This window comes from Camelus ferus, chromosome 2 (assembly GCF_009834535.1).
Source record: "Camelus ferus isolate YT-003-E chromosome 2, BCGSAC_Cfer_1.0, whole genome shotgun sequence".
Taxonomy (NCBI): Eukaryota; Metazoa; Chordata; class Mammalia; order Artiodactyla; family Camelidae; genus Camelus; species Camelus ferus.
The window spans coordinates 76,998,110-77,025,799 of NC_045697.1; the positions used below are offsets into that span (position 1 = coordinate 76,998,110).

The window sequence follows — 27,690 nt, forward strand, 5'->3', positions numbered from 1 at the left end:
GAGTCCTCAATAGAGCTTCTACCTTGTCTGGAAGATCTGGGAGGAGGCATATCATCTAAACAGACATTTGAGCAGGTCTTGAAGGGTGAGCAGGCATATACCAGGCAGAGGAGAATGGAGAACATTCCACTGGATTACTTCCTTTGTAACCAGCTCCCCAACCCATCAGCCCACTAAAAGAACCCATGCTTACCAGAGTCTCAATTTACACAAGAACAAAGATTATTGCAGTTGTCCAAATTACTAAATAGAAGTCTTCCAACAAAAGGTAACAAGATTTTTTTTAACTAAAAGTGAACTGACTATGTAAGAAATAAATCTCCAGGTTTTTATTAAACTAAATGCTAATCACTGAAATTTTAAATTTACCTCAAATTAGCCAAGTGCCACACAGAATCTTATATAGTCATGTGGAAGAACTAAATTGGCACTGAACTACATCAGCAAATTGGGCCACTGAATGATTATTAATATACAGAAAATTAATGTAACCTTTCCATTTCTTGCTTGCCAGAAGATAATAAAAGGCCAAGGTTTCAAAATAATGTGTTTTCATATGATTATTACTTCTGAATAGACATAATTAGTTGGTTGAAAGCAATTATGTTTGAGCCAAAGGTTTCCAATATTATCAAAAGTAGTAAAGGCCATCCTTCTCAGTGCGTCAGCAATCCTACTTAAAGGAAATAATTACTCTTTGCGTCAGCAGGAGACCCATCCTAGTAATTAGAAAAAGAAAAGGCTAACACCTCCACCTTGGGCAGGTGGCATTACCTCTGGGTCTCAGTTTTCTTCTATGCAAATTGTGACAGTAATGCCTGTCATATCTGCTGTCCAGGGTGTTATAGAGATCAAATGACTGTAAAAATAAAGAATTGTTAAAGGACATTTCTTCTTCACATGGCAAAAAGTAGGACTGCCTGACACACAAACCTGACTCCTCTTTCCTCTGAATAGCATATACAGTCAGTACCACACACCTTAAAAAAATCAATCATGTATTATGTTTCTTTGTATATACATTACAGGGTTCCAAATTTTTCAAAGCATCTTTTATTTTCCTGTCAATCAAATGTTCTATTTATTTTTTTGTTAAAAAAAAAATCTTGTAAATCAAAATTTAATTAAAAATCTGCTGAGAGATGAAATTTAAATAATTTAACAGGATTCTAATAAATTAAACAGCTATTCTATTTAGCTTTAGACTGATTTACAGAGGGAGAAATCATTTCCATAGATTAGTCGACAACTATGGAAAGCAGATTATTATCTTCCATTTAGTGAACACATAAAGATTCTTTCATCTAACATTATATATTAATATTGTTGAATATGTGGGAAATATGCCAAATCCTAAGGGAGAGAGGAATCACCTAAAGATGCTAAAAATTATCTCACCAATTTATTTCTGTTAAAATAGTTTAAGAATTCAGAGAAATATATAACACTATCTTTTTTTATAGTTAAATTAAGTACTTAAGACTTGAAAATATAAATAGAAAAATCATATTCTATATATAACTGAAAAATAACTACTAAATTCAGCAAGTAAAACTGGTACAATAGATATTTAAGTAGGTTGGTACAGTACATATGGTTATAATACTTACAAATTGTCTGGAACCATTATACTGTGTATCTTATATAATACACAGATGATTAACTTTATGAAACTTTTCAGCATGTGTTAGCACAGTAAAAACCATTGATTATATTTTACCACAAATAATTGAGACCCAGAGTTATTGATTATTGAACTTTCTTTTGATTGTGTTTAAAATACAAAATTAGGTTTTACACAGAAGGGACATGTATCTACAATGGCCCTCTTCATGGAGCCAATGTTTTACTAAATACCTTTTTGTCACTCTACAAAAGGGCAGGCTTAGCATCCCAACAAAACAGCTGAAAAGACAGTAGCAACGAGTAAATGTCCCCCTGCTGGGTCTATAAAAAGTGTATGTTCCCATCGTGAAGAAGGCGGGCATGTGGCGTGGTTGGGAAGCAACGACTGGCGCTATTGTGCATTGTGTACAATCTCAAGTGGAGAAAATCATCTGTCCTTTTGCCCTGAAAAAGGACCCCTGTGAGCCTCTTCTCATGGACCATTATGGTTTCCTTCAACCCTAACACTACACGGGCTTTGAACGGATGGCTGCCTGTCACAAAAGTTCATCACAAGCCACTTTTCCCCAGAGGTTTCATAGGGTTTAGTCTGAGGTGACCAACCATGGCTTAACAAAAAGATTAGTGTGTCTGGGCACAAAGCAAGACAGAGATATGAGTGACCCTCTTTGTAACATCTTGCCACAGAGAATAGAGAACAGTGAATGTAGTCAACTGTAGAATATGCAGACGTGTCTGAGGGAGAAGAAAAGAGGATTGGAGAGGGCATCTGTCTTCACTTGGAAACAAGTGCTCTTTAATGCCAAAAGGCATTTTCCCAGAGTCTTAGTAATTGTTTTCTTCACTCTTTATATAAGAAATATTAATAGAAATGACAATTTCTCTTCAACTCCAGGCAAAATTAAGAATATAGCACAATGTTAGGTTTCTCTCTGTAAAGTTTTTTTTAGAAGGCAATCACTTGATAGAGCTGTAGAACTGTAACAGGCCCTGGGGGTGATCTACTCACCACCCTGATGCCAGAGCAGTAAAAGCCTTCCTAGAAAATCTTTGCTGGGAAGTCATGTGAGTGTTTTTCCTTCCTCTCAACTTCCCTCCACTGGGCAAACACCCACACAATGTTCAGTGTTAAGCTCAAAGACAATCTCTTCTACAGTCTTCCCTGGCTCACGCTTCTCCATCTGTACTGCTCTCATAGAACAGATAACATTTCATTGTGCTTATTACACATGTGTCTCCTTTTACTAGACTGTGAGCTCTCATGGATAAAGATTATGTCATATTATTTTGTACACCTAAGACAGAGTTTGACACATAGTATGCATTTAATAACTATTCGTACTGTAATTCTTGAACTCTCCCAATGAAGGACAGCCCACCACATCAAAAGGAAGCCATTTTTAAATAATCTTGTTGGAGGAGGAGGGACACCAAGATTCATTCCCTGTTACCTTCTGCCCAGATTCAAGTTCTGCCCTGCAGGTCTAAGCAGACATGGTCCACCACACATCCGATGACAACTGCTCCGCTTTCCTCAACATCTCTACCACCATCTTTAGCCCTTGTCTTTTTCAAGCTAAATGTTCCCATTTTCTTCAGCTGTTATTACAGATAAATTTTAGATGTTTTTCATCCTCATTGCTTTTCTCTAGAACTGCTCTAATTTGTCAGTATTTCCTTTAGAGCTAAACAAAATGCTGTGTGTGTGGTTCAAACTGTGCATCACACAGTAGAACTACCACCTACTTGCTCCAGGCATAGTGCTGTCACTAATGCAGCATTTTAGGTCCCCCTTCGCCTTCTCCTTGGTATCCTTCCACCCATGCTTCTGAAAGGGATGATTGAAAACTTCAGTGGGATTAGGACCTCTGTTCTCTCAGTGACAATATATTTAACCAAACCGACAGAAAACCCCTGTGTAAAGTCCATCATCATCCACACGTTCGTACTAATTTAGAACTTTCCTTAAAGCCCAAGGTGCTTCAAGTAATTAGCCTGATTGAAAGACGAGAGGCAGGAGTAGGGCAAGAGAGGGAGGAGGGGAAATCTTAGTGATTTCTTCAGTTTTGAAACAGAATTTTTTAAAAATTTCTCCTCTCAAAGTATCTAGCAACTAACTTGGATTTTTCCTGCATGTAAACATCAGAGCAATGTCCCAAGAAAATCTGCTTTCCTAAACTTAAACAACAAATGAGTCTTTATTGAAAATATTAACACATAGATAGATCACAGAGAAATTCCACTCAATAGTAAATACCTTGGAACCATCTTTCACAGAACTTAGATTATATAGCATTTCCATGTATCTGATTCTGCTTGTACAACCCAATATTTGAGTTTTCTGGCCAAATTAATACACCTTATTATTATGATGTCACACCATGACTTGCATGTAAATATTTTCTCAAATGTAATAATGTGCCATTATTTTAATGAACTTGAATTGAATCAGCACATCAGTTCAGGCCACCTCTCTGCAGCACAGTAATAGAACTTGATCTATGTAATTTCAAACCCTGTACAATCTGCTAGTCAGACAGCATGCAACTATGGGGCTTATAAATGTACAATGATTATACCATCTATCTAGCATTCATATTTCATATATGTTGAAATGGTATATTGAAATAAGAAACATTTGGCAGTTTCATCAAAGAAAAAGGCTGGTTGGCTTAAACTATTAATTTTTATTGAATTTAGTCCTGTAATTCCTTGGGTTTTTTTTTTTATGTTTTTCTTATGAAAGGTATATTTGTACAGCTGAATGGCCATTTACTGGTTCCTGCAGTATTCCGAAGAATTAAATATACTACCAAATACATGAGAAATGCATTTCTTATAAAATTTACAATATGCTACACTGAGTACTTAGGTCTGGCTAACTGTGAAAAATTGCTTTCTGTTAATGATGTAGTTAAAATAAAAATATTTTCCCCATGGAACACCTTTCAGTTTCAATTCTGTCCACGAAGAATTGGTGACCTGGACAAAAGGTTCACCTCCCTTGAAGAACTCTCTTGACAAATGGTTTTTCTTAAGAAAGTAAACTAATCCTCCAATTTGTTACAACTGGATTAATATTTGAGTTCAAATTCTGCTTTAATTATATCTGTAAGACTTTTGTAGTCAAGGACCAAGAAATGCAGTTGATTTAGTGTTTAGCCATAGGGAATGTAACTTTATGATTTTTTTAAAAATACACCTCTCTCATAATTAGAAGCACACTATGATTTCTTGAAAAGTAAAAAAGTATATAAGAACAAACAACCTAATATAAAAGATACTTCATAAAACAAGTTTTCTACAGACCAGACGAGTTCTGAAAATTCTACAATTAAGGGTACAAACATGAGTAGTCAGCTCTAATAAAGAAATCTCAATCTAATGATTCTAAGGATACTGAAGGATGGGCAGGTTGTAGCAGCTCACAAAGGGTCTACATCATCATTTGAGGAAGCTAGGGTTCCTAGCATTCATCCACAAATTGATCTGCACCCCTAGTTTCAGAGCAAACATATTCTCAGAAGCCGTCAGAGCAGAGCCAATGCAAGAACACTTCACTATTTGGTGATAATCCTTTTAATAGCTTGAATAATCACACTGAGATTCAAGTATTTGCCTTGGTCTTAAACTGGTGCCTTCCATACAAGTGAATGCTAACTCCCTCGGTCTCCTTTAGGACCAAAGAAAACATAAAAATATTAAGCACTTCAACAGGACTGAACAAGGAAGATGAAAATATGGAGCAAAATTTTCACTATTCCCTTCTCTTCACCAAAGTGCTTTACTATATGTTTAAAAGAGGTTTTAAGATGAGAAACAACCCAAATGTTCATCCATTAACAGTATTTTTTTAATTACACATCTATTCAGTGGAATTCTATTCAGCTGTTAAAGCAACAAAGGATGACAGTATCACCTATAAAATATTCTTGCCATAAATGCTTAACCTGAATCATATCAATTTTATAGTAAACACTCCCTTTTGGATCTCCAAGCAGCACTGTGACAGTTGGCAAGAACAGGAGCCTTATGGGAGGTAGCAAAGAGGGAGCCAAAAAGAAAATGGTTGGTCTGCTTTCTAAGAAAGATTGCTAGGATGTGAAAGCACTAGCTATGAGAACTATTGGAAAAACACTAGTCACAAGAACTCAAGGAACCAAAATTGACCTGATGGCCTCAAGGGTCATGTTTTTGAAATGAGCCTTGCTGATATGCAGAATTATAAAGTTGCATTTAGAAAATTCAAGATAATTACTGAGGATGTTCAGGGGAGAAAAATTGCATGACTAACTTCTGTGGTATGGATCTTACTTATGAAAAATTGTACTCTATGGTCAGAAAAATGGCAGACCATGATTGAAGTTTATGTTGATGTCAAGGCTACTGATAATTATTTACTTCATATATTCTGTGTTGTCTTTACTAAAAGTCTCAAAATCAGAGTCAGAAGATCTCTTATGTTAAGCACCAGTAAAGTCTGCCAAATCTGGAAGAAGATGATGGAAATCATGACCCAAGAGGTGCAGACAAATGACTTAATAAGTCGCCAAGAAATTGACTCTGAAGAGCACTGGAAAAGGCAAAGAAAAGCCTTCCCAATTTATTTCTCAACTCGTAATGCCTTCTTTAGAGAAGTTAAAGTGCTGAAGAATGATAAGTTTGAATTGGAAAAACTCATGGAGCTTCATCGTGAAGGTAGTAGTTCTGGAAATGCTCCTGGGAATGAGGCAGGTGCTAAAGTTGAGTGAGCTGATGGATACAAGCCACAAGTGCAAGAATCTGCTTAAAATTCAGACTTAATGGTGACAAATAAAAAGTCTTATTTCTGGGGAAAAAAGTTTACAGGAAACACAAGAAATAGAGTGAAACAAGTGAAATAACACTATGAAAAAGAAACATAAATTTGGAATGTGGGATATTCTATAGGACAACTGGCCTGGTCTCTTCAAAAAGTTTTTTTTTTTTTTTTAAGTCAGGGAAGAAAATATTCTACCCTAAAAGGAACTAAAGAGGCATAGCAACCAAATGCAATGCATAAATCTTAAATTGATTTTAGTTTGGGGGAGAAAAACTTAGCTATAAAAGACATTCTCAATGTGGAACAATGGTCATCATGAAGAAAAAAATAGAATTGATCCTAACATACAACAGTAAGGAAATATTTAAAATAATTATAGTACTTTCACTATATAAACTATTTGTTAATAACAATAATAATCACAACTACTCTCAAAATATAGACTAATATAGTTTAGAATAAATGATATTTTTATAATATAACAGATTGACATGAAAAAACTCAAGATATTTTGACCCCTCCCAAAAAATTGGGGAAATTTAAATATAATATATGGATATTTAATGACATTAGAAAAGTATTAATTTTCTTAGGTATGATAACAGTGTTGTGGTTAGCTTTTTATTCTTAGAACATTTATGCTGAAATATTTAGTGGTGAAGTGTCATGATGTCTACAACTCACATTCAAATGGTTCAACAAAACATGCATGTGTATGTAGAGATGTAAATGTGTAGACAGGTAAAGAAAGCACATATAGGAAAAAATCAGACTTGGAATATTAAACAGGAAAAGAAATTAATTCATTGAAACAGTACCAGAAAACATTTTATGATATTTATCTGTTGGAGCTCCACCTTCATCCAAAATGGTGTACAGAAGTGCTTTTCTAAATAAACATAATTAACTATGAATTATAACATACTAGTCACCATTCACCAGTTTTCAAAAAATAAAACTATATTTTAAACTAAAACTGTTAATTAACTTGATTGTGGTAATCATTTCACAATGCATTCATATATTAAAACGTCACATTGTACATCTTAAAAAAAAATCACCGTGCAAGCTAAATGTGTATTTTTTTCCTCAGTCATAGCTCAGTAAAGCTGAAAAACCTAAAGCTTTCCAAGACATTGCTTAATTTTTCTTTTGTTATTAAGTATGAAATCAAGCAACTATAGAGTATAAGGTTGTTATGAATTGAGTTTATGTTATGACCTGAAAATTGCTATCTTGAACAAATCCCCGACATCAGCTTGCTATGTTTTTAAAATTCCTCTCTTTTCCAAAAACAGTAAAGAAAACCTAGATTGCAAATAAATAAGGTATTTTTAGAAGTGGGAGGGATGGGAAGAGCAGTTATTTTGGCATTTTAGGTGCCTTTTTACTCAAGCAGTAGAAATTCTAACTTTTCAAGGAAGTGTTAGATACTTAGATAAACGGGGACACAGGCAGATAAGGTGGAGGAGAGGGAGGATGGTCTGGAAGATGGCGTCATGCCCGCCTCCAGCATAAGGGGACTTTACTTCTTCTAAATGAGTGTCAGCTAAAAAACAAACAAACAAACAAAGAAAACCGGTTAAAACCCGACAGCCACGACTCCTCGGTAGGGAGAAGGACTTGACCGGACAGGACCCAGTGCTCACTGTAGTATAATTAACATTGTTAAACCCCCTCCATGGGTTTTTCTGTATACTCCATGAGTAAGGACATGCACAAAGGGGCCAAACATGACTAAGCATTCCAGGGGCAAGGGCCATCAGTCAATCAAAAGACCACCTCTAAGCAAGGATATAAGAGAAAGGGAAGACAAAGACCACCGCGATTCCCCCTTGGATCAGCCCGCCTCCCGTCCTCGGAGGTGTACTTAGAAATCCTTTAAAGTCTTTTGCTACACAGCGTACTTCGTCTCCCTTCTGTAATCTTATCTTTCAGGTAAAATAAGGACTGGGGTCTTTTCTTTCCTATTGGGTAACAGAAGGACTAACACTCCATATCTCAAGCTGCCTTTAGAATGTTTAAGTGGCCAGATGGTCTGTTCTGGAAGGCACGTGGATGTGAGTTGGTTGTGACCTAAAGGGACAACTTAATGGTGGTTAACAACTAATAATCTACACAAAGCATATTTTTACACACAGAAAGCGCAATAGCATTCAAGAACAGGAAAAGCCACTTCCAAGTTCTTAATGGTTATGTAATGATTATTAATCTGTTTTTTCCCCAAAATACTGGTTTAAAAGATTATGTCCTGCTAGTTAATAAGGAGCAACACTATAGTAAAGAGAGCTACAGAGGGTGTTTTCTTTTTAAGATTATAGCTGTATTTTGCAGCAATATAAGCCCATTTGCTAGTCCCCCTACTAAACTTAATTTTTTGAAAACATTTCCCCTCCTTGAAAACCCCTAGAACAGAGACTGTTCTTTCGAAGCTAGTCAAATGCATTATCGTTAATATAATCATGAATTCTCCTCGCTGAGTTTACAGAACATGTCAATATGCCATCTTACAGACAGCAGAAAACCAACCTAATGGGGAAACTGAGAAGTCACACAGTTAAATTATGTTTTTGCTTCAAGAATGTTTTTTGAAACTAGTTCATGGCTCCTTGAAATCGTGTTTTCATATGAAGACTAAAATTCATACTAAGCAATTCTTCAGCTACTCCAAAAATACAGTAGAATGTTGATAGATTTCTGGCTGCATTTTAAATCTATCTCTCCAGTGAATAAGAGTAGCAAAAACCAAAGTTTCTGTAAAGTCTTCAGGGCAAAACTTCAAGAACAGCCAAGTGCTTCAGAAATCATTATTATAATCAGAATACTCTTTTGTACTTAGAAGACTACAATACTTTTTTTCCCTCTACAGCACAAAAACTGAACCAGAGTTAAAGAGTGAGAAAATGAACAGACTTTGGAAGGAACCGTGAGAAGATTTCACTTAACTATAGATTCAAGAACAGTTTAAAATATTTTAAAATATCAATTGTTAATTCCTTATACTATGGTTGTATCACGCCCCTTTCAAGAGTTCCCTACCTTGCCAGTGAAGGTGAGAGGTCAGTACTTTCATTCACTTTCTTATGTGCAATTTGTATGCATTATGGGATGTAGAAATGTTTGTAATATTTGATTCATCAATTCCATTTATAGGTAACTAAGCAATACACACAAAGACATACACATAGATTATTCACTGTGAAGTTACTTATAAAAGCATTAAAAGTAGGCATAAAAAGGCATTAAAAAGAGAGAAATAGTTAAATTATGAAAAATCCATATGAATATCATGCAAAAATTTAACATGGTTTTATAATGAGTGTGTACTACCTTTATAAGAAACTATTTTGCAGGGGAGGGTATAGGTCAGTGGTAAAGTGCATGCTTAGCATGCACAAAGTCCTAGGTTCAATCCCTAGTACCACTATTAAAAAACAAAGCTAAAAAAATAAATCTAATTACCCCCCCCAAAAAAAAAAAAAAGAAACTATTTTTTCTACCTTTACAAGAAAAAGAATTTAAGTTTGCTGATACAGTTTGATGTCTTGACAACATTCATTTAAGCTATATATTATTAAGCTGCCTGATTCATACTCTACATAAAAGGCTTTGATATAACTTAAATACTTATTGTATCTCATATCTAGTTATATTATTTAAGTTCTATTATTGTTATTCTATTCATGGTGGATCATTGAAGAAACAAAGGATGAAGATCGTATGTTTAAGAAAATATAAATATTATAATGTTTTTAATCAACATAAGAACAGTTTGCACAGACATAGAGAACAAATTTATGGTTACCAGCGGTTAAAGGGGGTGAGAAGGGATAAATTGAAAATTCGAAAACTGCACCTCTTGGGAGTGATGGAAATGTTAGTTATCTTGATAATGGTAGCAGTGTCACTGCTGTATACATCCAACAAAATTCATCAAAGTGTGCATCTGAAATATGTGCAGTTTACTATACAGGAACCATACCACAATAAAGGTGTTAAAAAAAAAACTTTCATATATAAGAATAGTCTGAATACCCTGAAATATGTCACAAAGAAAACTAAACAACTTTAACTGAGGATAATTGTATTAATGAGGAAAAATATTATATGAAATAAAAGGTATTCAATTTTTCTCCAAAAAATAAAAGGAGCATCTCTGTGTATAGCTGAATTAGACGCATGCTACCAAGAAGTTCAGCCTTCAGATCAGACTAAGTAGCACCCAAATATTGGTTTTTGTTTGGCAAAGTGCTTTAAAAAGTAATTTGAACACTTTTAGGTAGGTCTTACACTCCCTCCTGATGACAGGAGTCTCCAGTCTAGTAAACGTCACACACACATTTGTATTTGCTTTCTGTCTTTAGACTTGAGCCCTCCCTGGAGTATCTATCCCCAGTTACACTATATTTTGCCCTCCTTCTTCTCCTCCATCTCCTCCTTCCTACAAAGTCAGGAACTCTACTTCTACAAGTTGGGAGCCACTTTCCTAATTAACCTTGGACCATTTCAGCTAAAGTTCTGAAAACTTCCAAACTACTTCTCCATATTTTGCCCTGGTGGAAAACATTTATCAACTCAAAGAACAATTTTCTCTTAGACATATTATTTTACCTAAACAGAAAAAACAGTACCATGACCATAATTGTTTAAAACATGATACATTATATTCACCATTTTGAAGATTCACAATGCACAAATCCTACAGTAAATAAATCTGCTTGTATTGGTTTAACCCAGCGCACCTCTAACTTGTCTTGAAACTTTCTTCCTCAGAACATTTGTTAACATGAAAAAGAAATGGTGTTCTAAGGAACACAACTGGACGCATTGCAATAAATAAAAGACAACTGAGTGGATAGATCACTGGTAGAAAGACAATTCCAAAGGTGCTCGTAAATAAATTAATGGGAACCAAAAGGGAAAGACTTCTGGAAAGCCACTTGATTCTGTCCTGAGCTCTTGTAAGTTCAGGCATTTCATCACAAAATCAGAAGAAAACAATGTTGGTCACTTCATCAAATTTCCAAATAATATGAAGCCAAGAGGAGTTGGAAATGTATGGAAAAAATCATGATCCCAACAAATCGTGACAAGGCTGGAGTTGGGTTCTATTAAAATAGATGAAAATTTAGTGAAAATAAGTATAAAGTCTTCATTTGCCTCCCCTCTCCCCCCCAAAAAAAACAAAACTGTACAATCCAGAGTGAGGAAACAAGACTTTACAGCTGCATATATGAAAAATACTTAGGGGTTTTCATCAGTGTCAGTCAATAGACTTATGGAGCCAGCAAGAAAATTACTGTAATTTTAGGCTGCATTAGTTAGAAGTAGAGAAGAACTAGAGAAGTTCTCTTCACTGTCCCTCTCATATATGCCCCCCATGCCCCATCTGGGGCTTTATTCAAATCAATGTGCAACATGTTAAGAAAGAAGTAGACAAATTGTAATGCCTGAATGAGCCAAGGGCATTTATTCCAAAAATAAAAACCTTAGTAAGAAATATAATAGGTGATTTCTAGTATTTGAAGAGTTGTCATGTGACAGAGGTATTTGATTTATTTTATGACACAGGGCAGGGATGGTGTACAGAATCAAATGGTAGATGCCCAGAAGAAGATGAATTTCAACCTAACAAAAAGAAGCTTTTTAACAGACCAGTTCAAAGATTGAGTGGTCTATTCAAGAGATCATCATAAGTTAATGACCACAGAGCCAGAATGTCACTGAGGGAATTCAAGTACCATGAGCAATGTAAGTCTGGATAACCTTTAAAGACCTTCCCAACATTGAGATTCTAAAATCCTATCAGAGACAGGATTACTACTTGGAGACATTACCACGAACAACGCAACACACTCTATATGGAATCGGGGATATCAGTGCCAGCAGGTACTGGAAGCTAACTTGAGGGATCCGATTGTCATTTTTCAGAATTTTGTGAAGCCCAGTGTTAAACACAGTCATTGTTTAAATTTCAATTATATAACAGTACAATGAAATAAATTATATTAAAAACAAAGCTGGTAAACACTCAAATTTATCACTTCCTAATGTCACTTTGTTAAGCTGCAATTGACACTTGTAGGATATTCACACCTTGAAAATCTGCAAATGCTACAAATCAGGGCTATCAGGGCATTTGCTTTTTGAGAGCAGTTGTTCATATTTATCATCGGCATATCACATCAGTAATAATATTTCATCAACATGTATGTATTAAGCTCCCATATATACAGACTGTGTGGAATAGAAGTATAAAATCAAAGCAATCTTCCTCGAGAAACAGGAAAATCAGAAATAGGAAGCAATATTTGGACTTTTAAAAGTGATTTGCCTACTTATTGAATATATTATGGTACATTTATATAATAGAATACAGTCTTTAAAAAGAATGATGTAAATCCATTTGTATTGGAAAGATACACAAGAAACTACTCGCAGTAGACTCCTCTGGGAAGAGATATCATGTACCACTTTTTCTTAAGGTTTTTTAAAATTTATTGTATTTTTACGGTTTGGGAGAGGAGAGGTAATTAGGTTTGTTTGTTTGGTTTTTTTTGCATATAATTGACACATTTATTATCAAGAAATTTTAGTAGGTTTTTAAAAAGACTGTTTTGATTTTACAAGACTGAAAGATGACAATCCAAGATGGCTTTGTAGTCTTCATGAGTTGGTGAGGTGAATTTCATGATGGGTAACTGTACAGCTGCTTCTATTTATTGGCAGTACCCAGGACCTCATGCATGCCAAGCACACGCTTTACCACTGAGCTGTCCCTCCTCCTCCTGGTATACCACTTTTAATACAAATGTTGGCTTTTTTGTCATATGCCTGTATTATTTTAATAACGATAACGACAAAGCTGTAACCAAACACAAAGAAAAGAGGTCAACCTTGGGCTGACCTTGACCACAAGGTCAAAAAGAGAAGCAGCCACAAGGAGAGAGAGGAGAGGAGAGTGGCCTTGACAAAAGTTGTAGAAGCAGAGATAAAGTTCTTCAGCTCAGAGGGCACTGCACTGGACGCCTCCTGCTAAGGGGATGACGATTCGTCCTGACTGTTCCGATCACCTTCCACCTCCTGTTCTTCCAGAGGGCCAGCTGCAGAGTTGATATTCCTGCCTTCCTCACTCACTGGGTATCCTGAAAAGAGGTTCGCATCTCGCAGTGATCTTGACCCCTGGGGGACATTTGACAGTGCTAAGCCATCTTTTTGCTGTGGAAACTGAATGCAACAGGTATCCAGTGAAAGGAGGCCAGGTATGTTGCTAAACATATTACAATGCATAGAAGTGCCCCCACAACAAAGAATTATCCAGCCCAAGGTGTCAACAGTGACAAAGCTGAGACTCCATGCACCACTGTTATTTAAAGCTACCTAAGTGGAGCTCTGTTCTTTAAAACCCAAGACAGTCTAGCCAAGACCCAGAGATTCTGTCTTCATTAGAAAACATGACCATAGAATCTGAACGGACATTTAAGAAAGCCTGCTGGTCTCCTTAAAAATAAATGCCATGGATCAATATCACTAATTATCAGAGAAATGCAAATCAAAACTACAATGAGGTATCACCTCACACCAGTCAGAATGGCCGTCATTCAAAAATCCACAAATGACAAATGCTGGAGAGGCTGTGGAGAAAGGGGAACCCTCCTACACTGCTGGTGGGAATGCAGTTTGGTGCAGCCACTATGGAAAACAGTGTGGAGATTCCTCAAAAGACTAGGAATCGACTTACCATATGACCCAGGAATCCCACTCCTGGGCTTGTATCCAGAAGGAAATCTACTTCAGGATGACACCTGCACCCAATGTTCATAGCAGCACTATTTACAATAGCCAAAACATGGAAACAGCCTAAACGTCCATCAACAGGTGACTGGATAAAGAAGAAGTGGTATATTTATACAATGGAATACTACTCAGCCATAAAAACCGACAACATAATGCCATTTGCAGCAACATGGATGCTCCTGGAGAATGTCATTCTAAGTGAAGTAAGCCAGAAAGAGAAAGAAAAATACCATATGAGATCGCTCATATGTGGAATCTAAAAAACAAAAACAAAAACAAACAAACAAACAAAAACAAAGCGTAAATAAAGGACAGAAATAGACTCACAGACAGAGAATACAGACTTGTGGTTACCAGGATGGTGGAGGGTGGGAAGGGATAGACTGGGATTTCAAAATTGTAGAATAGACTACACTGTATAGCACAGGGAAATATACACAAAATGTTATGATAACTCACAGAGAAAAAAATGTGACAATGAGTGTGTATATGTCCATGAATAACTGAAAAATTGTGCTGAACACTGGAATTTGACACAACATTGTAAAATGATTATAAATCAATAAAAAAATGTTAAATAAATAAATAAATAAATAAATAAATAAATACCATGGAAAGTAGCCTGGAGAGGGGTTAAAAATGTTACACCTGACCTAACAACTGACAGAGATCATTTATTTTTGGAAAAACCATGTAAGTGGTATGTCACAAACATTTCCACAAAGTATCACAATACTCATTAGAGAACTCGATTTTCTAGAAAAAAGTTTTTTAAAAATTCAAATATCAACTTCTGTAATAACATGTTGCTATTTTTGAAATCATGAAAAGTAAATGAACTGGAATTGAGTTCAAATACCAATTATCATTGTAGTTTTAAACCCATTAAAAGTGGATACAGTTGGCTACAGGCTATATACTTTTGTAGTTTTTACTTCTCTTGCAGTCCAGTCTGCATATCTGACACCATTATTACTTCATAAGAACTTAGCAGCCTACTTATTTCTTTAAATACTAAGGCATATGGCGCTGGGTCTTATCCATAATAAATCACAATAAATATTTTATTAATTGAATAAAAGGGTTGTAAACAGATTACTACACACATGACCACTTCACCTTTGCCAGAGTTGGCTGGAGTTAAGTAATACCAGAGATCAGTTACTACCCACAATATAGAAATTTTAGATACTAATATCCCAAATATTTAATATTTATAATTAACTCTCTCCTCATATGGCAATATGAGACTACCAGAACAAAAGGTACTTCCGAAGAAGGTAAATATTTCCCTGCAAAAATACTCACCAATGACCGTGTAGTTTCAATGTATCCCCACCTACCCTCGGCCCTATTCTAACATACTTTCTTCCTAGAATGTATGGGCAGGGCCATTATCTAGCTTCAGCCATTCTTCTGCCAAAATCCCAGTGGGCTCAGACAACTGAAACAGGTAGGATCAGAGAAGAGTATCCATATACCTGGGCAGCTGAGGGCTGAGCTGTTTGGGATGCTAGTAAAGCGAACATTGTGGGTAGGTAGCGGGAGAAGGAGATCAAACAAGACAGGGACCAATGGGAGAGGTAACTGGCCAAGAATAGGCGAATAAATCTTAGAGTATGGACCAAAAGCAAGTCGTCTGAAGTGGTAACACATGAATGAATATGATGGGAACTGGGTGAAAGTGTCCAATTAAAAGCCAGACTAGTAGATAAGATAAATGAAGCCAAAGCCAAGATGGACAAAAGAGCAGCACAGAATCCCAGAGGCAGCCACATGCTCAAACTAGGCAAATGTGGCCTATGTAAATAATGTAAGGGCCTGGCACAGCACCCCAAAACACAGGGGCAAGGTCAGCATTTTTTCTTTTATGTTAGGAACTACTCACTGATACCCAGACACAGGAAACTGAGTCTTCTAAGAGTGGTCTCTACCTTAGACAAATTTTCAGTGCTACCATCTTAAAGGCCACTTATGTAAATCACGTCAGTAATACAGGCACAGCTATCAGCACTACCCTCAAGGGTCTAGTATATAAAGTATATAAAGCCAACTGAAAGGAACTGTCCTTTAAATAATTTTAGCAACAATAAGAAAATTGAGTACCACATAACCCACAAGATAAGAACCTGGATAAAGACAGAAAATAAACAACCATTACTATACTGAAGAGTAAAAAATAAAATTAAAAAAAAAATTGGTAGCATATGACACAGTTAAACTAAAGTGGGGACTTAAAAATTTTGCAAATGAGAAAAATGATGTATCATACACATATCTAGGGGATAAATGTTACTGATTACAAAATTCCTCTATCTGGGATTTCTTTTTGAGGATTGAGGCTGAAAGCAAAGGTCTTCTGCTCAAACAGATGACAGCTTAAAAGAATAAAATACATTCTGAGTCTAATGTGTCAGGGGCTCATACACAGAAAATAGAAGGTATACTTCAGATCTCTCAATTCAAGGATACTTTTTGCCATAAAAATAACTTTCTTTTTAATATTCCAAAAATGGTAACATAAATTTTGCCACCAACACATAGCAGGCCTCATACAGAACTTGATTACAGAACCAAAGCAATATTCATGAAAGTATCCTCAGAAGTAGCTGAAATTCAGTGTTTAACTATGTACAGAAAGAAACTATATACAAGAACATAAAGCCCTGGTTTCTTTACAGATGTGATTTCTTAACGTTGGAGTTCTTCGTTTATGAAAAACTTCCAGATGCATAACATGTATAGTAGGACTAAGCCACGCCGTCAAGCTCGCTGCTTAAACTCCTGGGCAGTCGTCAGTCTGTAGGGTTCTGACAGTAAATTTAGGGGATACAGTTGGTTCGGTTAAACCTCTTTTTTGCAGCTTACAATAGCTTTGGCTGGCATATATGATCTTTCCAGCCTTTAGTATATGTACAATCTAGCTTTGCTGCTTTACTAATAATTGTCTTCCCTCAAAAGGCAAAGTAACTAAAGTAATTTTAAAAAGAAAAATCATTTTATTCTTCCAGACTTCCTGGAAATCCATAGTTTAAGACTGTGTATTAAGGAGGAAATTAATTGCTTGTCAAAACTCAGTAACTTGTACAGTTGTCATTCTATTATCTGCCCAATAAGACAGTCAAGGCAGGTGCTGCACTTGGCCAAACTACCGTCTACAACTATACAGTAAACAGCATCGCTGTTGACAGTGGACGTTCATTCCAGTGGGAGGAAGAGTATTGTCTTTCAAACTTCCTTTTGCAGTACTTCTTACAGTATGGCTGTACCCAGATTTACACTTTCACTCTGAAAGGTACTACATATATCCCTTCAGTATTAGCTAAAGTGTTGTTAGTTCCTGAAAATTTTTCCTACTATTATTTAAACACACGTGCACAATTCATAAATTCACATTGTACTGTCAATTTAAATTTCAATAGATAAACATCATCAGTTTAACAGAAATAAGAATCAGATCAGTAAGAAAGTCTCAAAGATCTTAGAAGTATCTTTAACAACAACTTTCTCATATTATAAATTTTCTATATGAAAAGCATAATTTGGGGATAGTTATTTTTTGTATACTACTTCACAAACCAAGTATTAACTATTAGTTTAAAAATCTATTGCTTTAAATAAATATATAAAAAGGCAATGGACTGCTGTAACTTGGTGAGAAAGCCCCACATTAGTATCTAAAATTAAAGACTAAGTAAAAATACAAAGAAATTTGAAAAAAAAAACACAAAAACTATCATAAAAAACAAGAGCAATATTGTGACTTGAAAGCTTTAAAAATAAGTTAACTTTAAGAAAAAGGATGAAGTGAGATACTGATTTCCTGATGCACAGTACCATGCTCAGTTACACAGTGCACTTTTCCAGCTTTCCAGCACTACTTCTATTATATCTCCTTTGCTGGACTATTACAACTCATTAAAGAACAATACTATATCAGCAGTCATTTCTGGATTCCATTCATTTTAATAAATAATTTTGCTTCCATCATTCCTTGTAATGTTTCTAGTTACAGAATTTTGGAGATGAGTTCTGTATTGGCAAGCATACAGTATCTCTAAAGACAGAGGAAATGGAATCACACTGGGGACTGAACTTTCAGTAATTTTATAACAGTTTCCTGTGGAGTCCTGAAGTTCTTCGGAGATACCTCAGGGGCCATCATGGGGGAGTGGGGTGAGCAGCAGAAAGAAAGAAAGAACATGTAGGGCTTTGGCCTCTGCCCCTCTGACCTCCGAGGTCAATCATTGTGTGTGTAGCTAACTTTGTAACCAGTTTCATATAATGGCTTTTCTCATAAGATTTCATTTTTTTCTAAAGGTTGAGCCTCTTTGAGAAACGTTGGAAAACCCTTGAACACTTGACCGCTAAGATTTGTATTAGCTTTAATACGTTTTGGCTGACAAAGCCCTCAGAGAAAATGTTTTAAAAGGCATGGGGATAAGGATATTAGTGTATGTAAAGAGATAAACCACAATAAAAATTCTCAACCAAGTCAAGTTGACAGATCTTCATTATGATCATTATTAGCTTTTATAGCTAACTTTCTATAGAGAACTCTACCACAAGCCCTAGAGATACACAGATACAAACCAGAACCCCGGACGTGGAGCTCACAAATGAGATTGGTAGAAATGGACTCCCAACCCACTCCCTCAGGAAATGGAATGCCATTACTCTGTGAGACCTCTTAGCAGCTAGTATCAGGATCTGCCCACGAGGGCCACCTGATCCTTAACATACTTAACTCACTTGACCCTCAACCAGATTGATAACCATTCTCAGATAGGCAGCTATTAGCTTGTGTTCATTCAAATTTCATCGGCTCTGACCTTGAGCCCTAATTTTTTCAGTAAAAAATGATTTTTAATATTCCAGAATTTGCTGGCAAGGGCCTAAAATTTGCCAGCATTTCTAGCCTGACTTTAAAGTCAAAAGGTTGGTTTTCATGCATGGTTTATGGAAATGTTTTTATCTTATGATCATATCATGTACATCTTAAAAATGCCAGCTGGATTCTGGAACCCCTGAGACAAATCGGAGTTTCATAATTCCTAGAAAGATAATATAAACCACTTACCTTTAATAACTGCCCAAATTGAACTAAGATACAGGAATGTTGAGAAAGAACTGGGTCAATTTTCCAGGCATATTTAGTTCTAGCATTTTAAGGATCAAAAATAATACCACTTTTCTGACCCTGTAATAGAGACTCCTATGGAAGGAGATTCCTATAAGATTTTTCTCTCCCATTAGCTGCTACAAGAGCAAAAGAGGATGCTGGAGACAGAGCTATAATGGAGAATCCCTCTGACTCTTTAACAATTGTCCAGACTTATATTATAATAGAAACTCTAAAAGCTACCAAGCTTGCTAAATATGATGGTAAAGAGGTATTATTCCAAGAGATTACAGGATGTGAGTGGCTTTTCCTCCCCTTTTTCACTTTCCTTACATGTGAACTCTAAATAAAGAAATTTTACTTTTGTCAAAAACAAGTATACTTCTAGTTAGACATATTCTGACTCTTAATATTACCATAATATACAAGCTAGTGCTGGCTACAATTCATCAAATTTACTCAGCCACTTAGCCTAAATGTGAGAACCTTTTTAAAATATCTGCTGACAACATTTAAAATACAAGAATAAAAATTTTATGTACATAATCCAGAAGCCTGGATTTCTAAATTATGAATATCCAAGTGAACAGTTTTTGGCATTCCTGGCAATTCAGACTATCCAATTAGACTAAGGAACACAGTATGAGAAAAATTAAGAATGCATTCCAGCTATGAAATTATGTGGTGACTGAAGTTGAAATGGAGACTCCAGATGAAATTATGTCAAAAGCATGATAATGATGCCAAATGATTCTTGATTTTGAGAAATTTCAAAATATAAGCACAAAATCCCCCAACTGGTAAATTCAATTACTTTTAGTTAATTTCTTCTAGCTACTGGAATACCAGCCTCAAGTTCATATATGTGAATTTATCCACTAAATAACTGCACTTTTGACTAATAAAAATGTGAAATTTATTAAACTATTTTAAATATCTTAAAGCTGATAGTATATTCTAGTCTTCAAATATAGACGGAAGAAATTACTTGCTCCCTCATTTAAACTTTTCCATAGCAAACAGAAGTCAAGAGATAGAAGTTGTCTAGGAATTCAATTGAGAAGGAGCAGACAGAACAGAGGAAGTCCCACCATTCAGCTCAGTTCCTCCTCCTTGTGGTCACGAAGGGAAGATGCCTGCCATCTGGTGGCATTTCTTCGAGGAATCCTATCATTTAAACGACACAGAACAGTCATGTGAAGGAATATATGACGCCAATGAAAAGTGCTCAATTTTAATTTGTAAGTGAACTCCACTTACTTCTGCTTCCCACTCTCCTGCATCTCCTCCTTTTTAAAAGTTGATTGAAAAATATTTTTTAATTATAAGGTTGCTGAACACATCCCCAATGAAACAGTAACTGTGCATGTCTAAGAATTCAGTATGCGGGTGTGTCACAGTCATTTTTAACACAAATTCCAAAAAAACTGTTAAATATCACGGTGCATTAAACCACGGCATGGAACTTCACCCGTACTGGCAAACCAGGGAGGGTGGAGATGTTTCTATGCTTAGCGGTCACTTACTGGGCTATTGCCTGCAGCCCAGACTGACTCATATATTGTTTTCACATCCTCAGCTTCCAACCACCAAGTGGTATTTAGAAAGTGGAAGGATGGTATAAAAATGCTTTTTCATAATAGGTTTTGGATGATTTCCACTCAAGACAACATAGATTGATATTATTTGATGAGAACCTCATGAGGTTCCCCCTGCAGCACACAGCACCCCCCCCCGAACTGTAAGACAGTCCTAATTCTGGCATGTTTCCCTACCAGTTGTCAATTACCTAATCTTGTTGATGAGAGGATGCCCTTCTCCACTCCTAGACCTAATTTTGACATTCGAATACTCTTTTTTAATATGCTATGTAGTTGATTTTGCACAGTTACAAACCAATCAGAAGCACAATAGGTTATTAAGGCCCTGAGAGGCTACTTGCATCTATACATCCTTCAAATGAGCTAGAAAAAATTAATCCCTACGCAGAATTTATGCCCTTCTCTTCAATAATTCCCAGCTCAGGAAAAACAGAATTACTAAGGTAAGAAAGAGAAAAGAGTACTTCAAGGATTTGCTTCTTAGTAATTTTCAGACAAGAGATACAGAAGAGAAGCTAAGATACAAGAACACTGCTTCAAGAGGTAATTTGTCCCCAGTCCTTTGGGTGACAGGGCATTTTGCCAGTTGTCACTACTGAACCAACTAAAAGTGTTACACCCAAACTGCTGTACTCATTAGGACTGAAACCATTTAACATGAAGGCTTTGAGGCACTCAGATGCCACACTGTATTGTCTGGCTTTACAAGAGGAGGGGACTGCCTGCTATTCTCATTTAAATAACACTTATGGCATTTTATTTTGCTTTCTTTTTGCAACCCGTTTCTGACAATTCTTTACCTTACATAATTGAAAATCTATACATATGTCCTTACTTGGTGCACTCTTTCCATTCATTGGGTAGCTGGTTAGGAAAAATGTACAGTGTAATTGAAAAACCATGTTAGTAGGAAATATGAGTTTTATATGATAAAGTAAATTTATGTTAGCAAGGTAATTTAAAGGTCTTCTCATATAATTGGAAAGGGTACACAACCTTAAAGATACAGTTAAAATTTAATTCCACCATCAATGGAGAAGATGCCACAAAACCAGTTACCAGAGGCTGTGTCACTCATATTTATGAATCAGAGATACTTCTACTTGCCTACATTTGAACTTACTTTGTATATAATCACTATCAGAGACTTGGAGGGTGTGGAAGGACCTCAGAAATTATACAGTATGTCTTTCTATCTCTAATTAAGCTCTCTGAGCAGATGACTAGATGTGCTACTTTCATCATCATCTGTGAAGGCTGAGGACCAGGTCTGGTGGAAATGTTCAGTCCCACCATGCAGGAAGCTTCAACTCTTATTCAACCTGAATCTCCCTGTTTGCAGAAGTAATGTAGAAAAACAGGTCACCATCCTATCTACACAATCTTTTATATATTAGAACCACTTTTTATTTCAGTTGGGTATCAGTGTATGCAAACCAAGTATCAGTGTACCTTCATTTGGCCATAAATTCTTGGAAAACCAAAAGCCAGGTGAGGCTATGCAGATCAGCTTTTATCCATGGCTAGAGCTTTCATATGTTATCAGAAGCCAGATTTTCTCATGTTAATGATTTTCTCCTACTATGAATTTCTTTCCCCCTCGCCCTCTACCAAATAAAGAAAAAAAAAAAAATCCATAGTATTTACAGTATGGAAGAAGCTTTGGTCATGCACTCCAAAGCATACTATACTTTTTCTCGGTTGTACTTCTCATGCCTGTAAATTCATGTCATTTTAAAATGTCTGTCATCCTCATTGAAATGTAAGCACCAAGAGGGCAGATGCCAAGTCTGCCTTATTCATCAGCATTTTCCCCGTATCTAGATATTTAGCACACAATAGGCTCTTCATACCTGGAGAACAGACAAGTGCCCTTCAAAATCACTCTAACCCAACACTCCTATATTAGGGATATGAAAATAGAGTCTGTAAAAGTCATTCTTGGAAATGATTTCCCCAAGATTGTTAATGGCAAAGCCAGGATTAGAACTCTGGATTCTTTTTTTTTTTTTTTTTTTTGCACTGTTTTTACCAAAATTTTATTTGTTGTAAGAGAAAATCAATATACCTTATTCAAAAATAAGATTTAAGAATAGATTAAATACACTCTTTGGGACTCCCCCAAATTTCACTCATTTGTCAGACATAATATCTTCAGGATTTTTTGTTGAACTGATTCGTAGATCTATAGTCTATCACTCCAATGACACTAAAGCAAGCCCTTGATCAGGAAAAGTTCTTTATCTGAATGTAACAGGGTCTATCATTAAAGCAGTCTTATTAGTCGATCCTGATTGCTCCTCCAGAAATGCTGTCATGGAAGAAAGCCCACTATTGGTCATCATAACTGGAACTACAGATTCTTTATTGCCCATTCACATTCTCTGTCCCTTACGCCACAGAGGTTCTTATATTTCATACCCTGGGCAGGCAACACTACTCATGAGTAAGGTACAGAAAACTCTATGATCTTAAACATCTTTTGGTTGGCTGCCTGGTTCCCAGTGTTCCTTATCAGCTGGATCATAGAAACCTTCCCATAAATATGCCTACTTTGTATGTACTTTATGTAGGACTCCAAGAACAGAACCCAAAACGGAATTCTACAGCCACAGGAAAGAGCCAATTTATTCTCTCCTACAAAAGACAAGTTTTAGAGAGGCCAAGCCACAGATGCCAGCTGGATTTCCACAGTTCAGCTACTGCTAAATCAAATATTCTGCTAAATAGAACTCTAATTTGTATGGTTTTTTTTTTAATTTTATTTTGAGGTTTCTTTAAAGCAAATATTCAAAAAATAGAGCTTCTCCTGAGCACACAAAAAAAGTAAATGTGAATTTTGGGGAATGATGATGTGATCTAAAATTGTAGTGATGGTTGCCCAGCTCCATTTTTTTTCACTCTTTAAATCATAGATTTAAATATTATAAAATATACTTTAAGAAAGCTGTTAAAAATAAGTGTGAAAATGAGTCAGACAACTAAAGTACTTCTTTTCAAAAACATCTGGTATCAAAACTGTAAAGACACTCTTTATCCCTTTATACTCTTTTAGTGTAGGTTCTATCTACTTCGATTATGGTTTACCTACAAGGTCAAAAGTTCTTCCAACAATTTTGGTAAAAATAATTTAGTAGACTAATACAAATATCTGTAAAGAACCCATCTTCATTGATGTAGCACCAAGAGATACTGACTTACTTGATTATCTGCATGAATGATCTACAGATATAGTTGTTTAATTAAGCACAGCATTCTAGTCCAGAACCTACTATCAACTAGCCATGGAGCTTTGAGCAAGTTATGCATCTCCAAGTCTCAGTTTTCCCACCTATATCATGTGTCCCCATGGACCAGATTGGCGTTAAGTAACACATAAGATTTTAAAAAGAATAGTAACTGCTATTACCCAATAAATAGCTATTACTATGCCAGACGTTAGGTCAAGTATCAACCTATGATGAGGAAGGTAGCATTAGCCATGTTTTTGCAGATGAGGAAACTGGAACCCAGAGATGTTTAATAGTGTGACCAAGGTCACACAGTTATTTAGTATCAGACCCAGGATTTCAGTCCAGAACTGTCCAGCTCCAAAACCTATACTCTCTATTCCTCCTCAGACTTCGGGCTTTTGATTCTGACAGATGTGGAAATGAATCTGACCTTGTCTTTACTATGTTAAGTTAGTCACCTCCTCTGAGTCCAGCTTCTCCAGCTGTAACATGAGATTACCAATACTTAACTCTCAGGGTTGTTGTGAAGATTAAACGAGAGAATACTTCCCTTATAATGAAAAACCATTCAATAATAGCCTTCCTTATACCTCTCCCACAAAAGTTCTTTCTAGTGTTTAAAAAAAAACTTTCAATTCTATGATTTCCTTGTAGCCTACCTGGATAAACCTCACTGGGACTGAGTTCTATCAAAAGCAATTAAAGTGAACACAAACAACACAGCATTCGGCCTTTGCTATCAGTCCTTGGCTCTGTGATGGAGACTGTCAACAAGAGTGTCAACTTCAAGGGGTGGGCATCTGTCCACAGGAACTGGGCTGAGGTAACAAACTTGTCTCACTCTGCCCTACAAACAGATGTCTGGGTGACAACTCTTAGTCACTGCGAACCAGGGTGAAACCTAAACCAGGTGGGAAGTGCTATATCTCCTTTCTAATCCTCTTGGCCAGCCCATTCATTCCCTAAAACAATACCTCACCTGACCACAATTCAAAATAGCTGGTTTTCCCCAGGATACTATTTTCAACATGATGCCTTAATTTTGATATTGTCTAATTATTCCACAAGCAGAATAGAGTGTTTCTATGCTAGAGATCTGTCAGCAAGAAACCTGTTTGATTCTGTGTGTTGGAATGTGCACCTTCAAAAGTATACCTCGAGAGTAACCTGGTGAAAACTGGTGTAATGTGGAGCTCTAGTGGTGGCAAGAAAGTAAAGCAGCCATTAGACAGAGCCAACAAAAAAAACGAGGAAATCACCATTTATTTATTTATTTGTTATTATGGTGAAATCAACATTTATTATTAAATTAATATATTAAGAAGAAAATGGAAGATATTTTGGAAGATTTAACATGAAGTGAACTCTAAATGTAAAGACTTTCCTACAGATTACAAATTAGACCTCACCAACCAGCTTACATCAAACATCATAAAGCAGTTAAATCCCCCAAAAAACTAAGCTCGGTGCCATGGCTGTCACTTTTCTACTCTTTATCAAGTTCACTAAGAATCCTATTAATTAACCCTAGTTATTTTTCACACAGCTAGCAAGAGTATTGTATACAGAAAATGCTGGATTCTAAGTGGTATGATCAGTGAAGTCCCCTACCAACTGTCTTGGGAATTTAAATAATCCCTGCAGGCTGATGAGGTTGTTGTGAGTTAATTCCCACACTGGAAAAGTGCCTTCCTTAAATTTCTGACTTCTGAGGTCTTTCCCAACCTAAAACAACTAAGAATGAAACCTATAATTTCAAACATTAACTCTGTCTTCCTGTTACCTAATGTATATGTGTTCTCAACTGAAAGGGCTTCATTAAAAAAAAAAAAATACTGTTCCATTATGGTCATCAATGTAACAGAACATAAATATGATGTACAACCAGGAGCTGACATTTGAAATTTCTAAACATGGTGCCTAGTTTAGCTGTGTCAAAACAAATTATCATGAGGAAAAAAAAAAAAACTAAGAATGTAAAAATTAATAAACAAAGGAATTAGTCTTTCCATGCAGTATAAGTATCTAAATATCACGTTCTTGAACATGAAAAAAAAAAAAGTAAGACACTTACTTTTCTATACATGATAGTAAAAGAAACCAAAATGTTCATAAACACATTAACAACATTTATCTGAAACAACAATCTCAAGACTCATTGGAGTTTTTCATGACCTATTAGTTGAATCCACTAGACACTTTCCAATGGACATATTCCAAGGGCTTCTAAATTTGAGGCCCGTAGATGACCAACTACCAAGCCTCAGAGGTCTGTGAAGGAAGATATCATGGTTACCCAGGGGTTTTTATTCATTGATGTCTCTCTTACCCATGCTTCTACTAGTATGCTGTCATCATATAGTTCCCTAAAGCTACACAGAAAAATGGTATAAAAAAAAAAATATATATATATATATACATACATATATATATATATATAAGCCTTTTCTGAGAAGTCATCGAGAATGCAATAGTTTGTAATGAGAAGCTCAACATAAAGAACTAATTTCCTTTCAATCCACATCTTTAGCTACAGAATAGGAGAGAGAACCTTTCTGATAGAAAATAAAAGCACTTCAAGAAGTGAAGGTGGCTTACTAACACAATCATATGTCAAAAACAACAAATAGAAACCTGCACTAATGCAACCACTAAGCGATTCAGAAACTAACATGTTCTGCAGTCTTTTTCACCACACACATTAAAATTGAATAAAATTGAAGAATAATTTTCAATCTATGAATCTAAGAACGTTGTCTTTGGACAACACCTTGCCTGTATTTTCTTTGGTGATTATCTCTATCTTCTTTGCTTTCCCTTAACAGACCTTGGTATGCTTCTTAAAATAATATTTGGGGCTTTATTTGCCATTCTTTTACTCAGACATGTTGGTTTTATTAAAGTAAGTTGGGTCTGCATTCTTTCTTTACTATTATTACAGGCAGACTTGACAGACACAGGACCTTTGTTTTAAAATGCTCTGCTATGGAGGAACCCTTGTTAAGTAAGTTCCATTTTACCTGCCGGGCAGTTGCACTCTGAAGGTGCTTCTCTTGCAATTCTTATTTTAGCCATATGTTCATAGGATTTCTGTAGGAAAAGAAGAGATATTAACAATCATCAGTAGCATTAGAGAAATGGATTCTTTAGGGACTCTCTGGCCATATGCTTGATTTACTAGCCTACATAACTAATGTTTACATATGTACTTGGACTTTAGTCAAAAGGTAACAGTACCCAAGCCCTAAAAAAAGAAAATGACCATTGACATGATATCAAGACTGCTGGACATCTTTCTCCATTCTTCAACTACCACCACTCTCTGTCTCAGCTCAAGCATATGCAGTCAATGCGAAAAACCAGCATGAACATATTGCAGATCTAGGTAAGCTATAGGTTTTAAAACAACCAATATTTTATACATAAAGGTCAACTGCTTATCATGCAACTACTGCCAAATAGCTTCTCCATTCGAAGGGCAAGTTCCAGAAAACACCCTAACTGTAGTCT

General features: G+C 35.9%; 1 protein-coding gene and 1 pseudogene across 1 annotated transcript in view; one reads left to right on the forward strand and one right to left on the reverse strand.

Annotated features, from left to right (window-relative positions):
* The window catches only part of LOC102522762, a 90,176-nt pseudogene extending 83,760 nt beyond the window's left edge, over positions 1-6,416 (forward strand).
* The window catches only part of COL25A1 (collagen type XXV alpha 1 chain), a 418,027-nt gene that overhangs the window by 388,611 nt on the left and 1,726 nt on the right, over positions 1-27,690 (reverse strand). Inside the window, 1 exon segment of the mRNA XM_032461611.1 lies at positions 27,201-27,270. Coding sequence (XP_032317502.1) covers positions 27,201-27,270 — 70 coding nt within the window.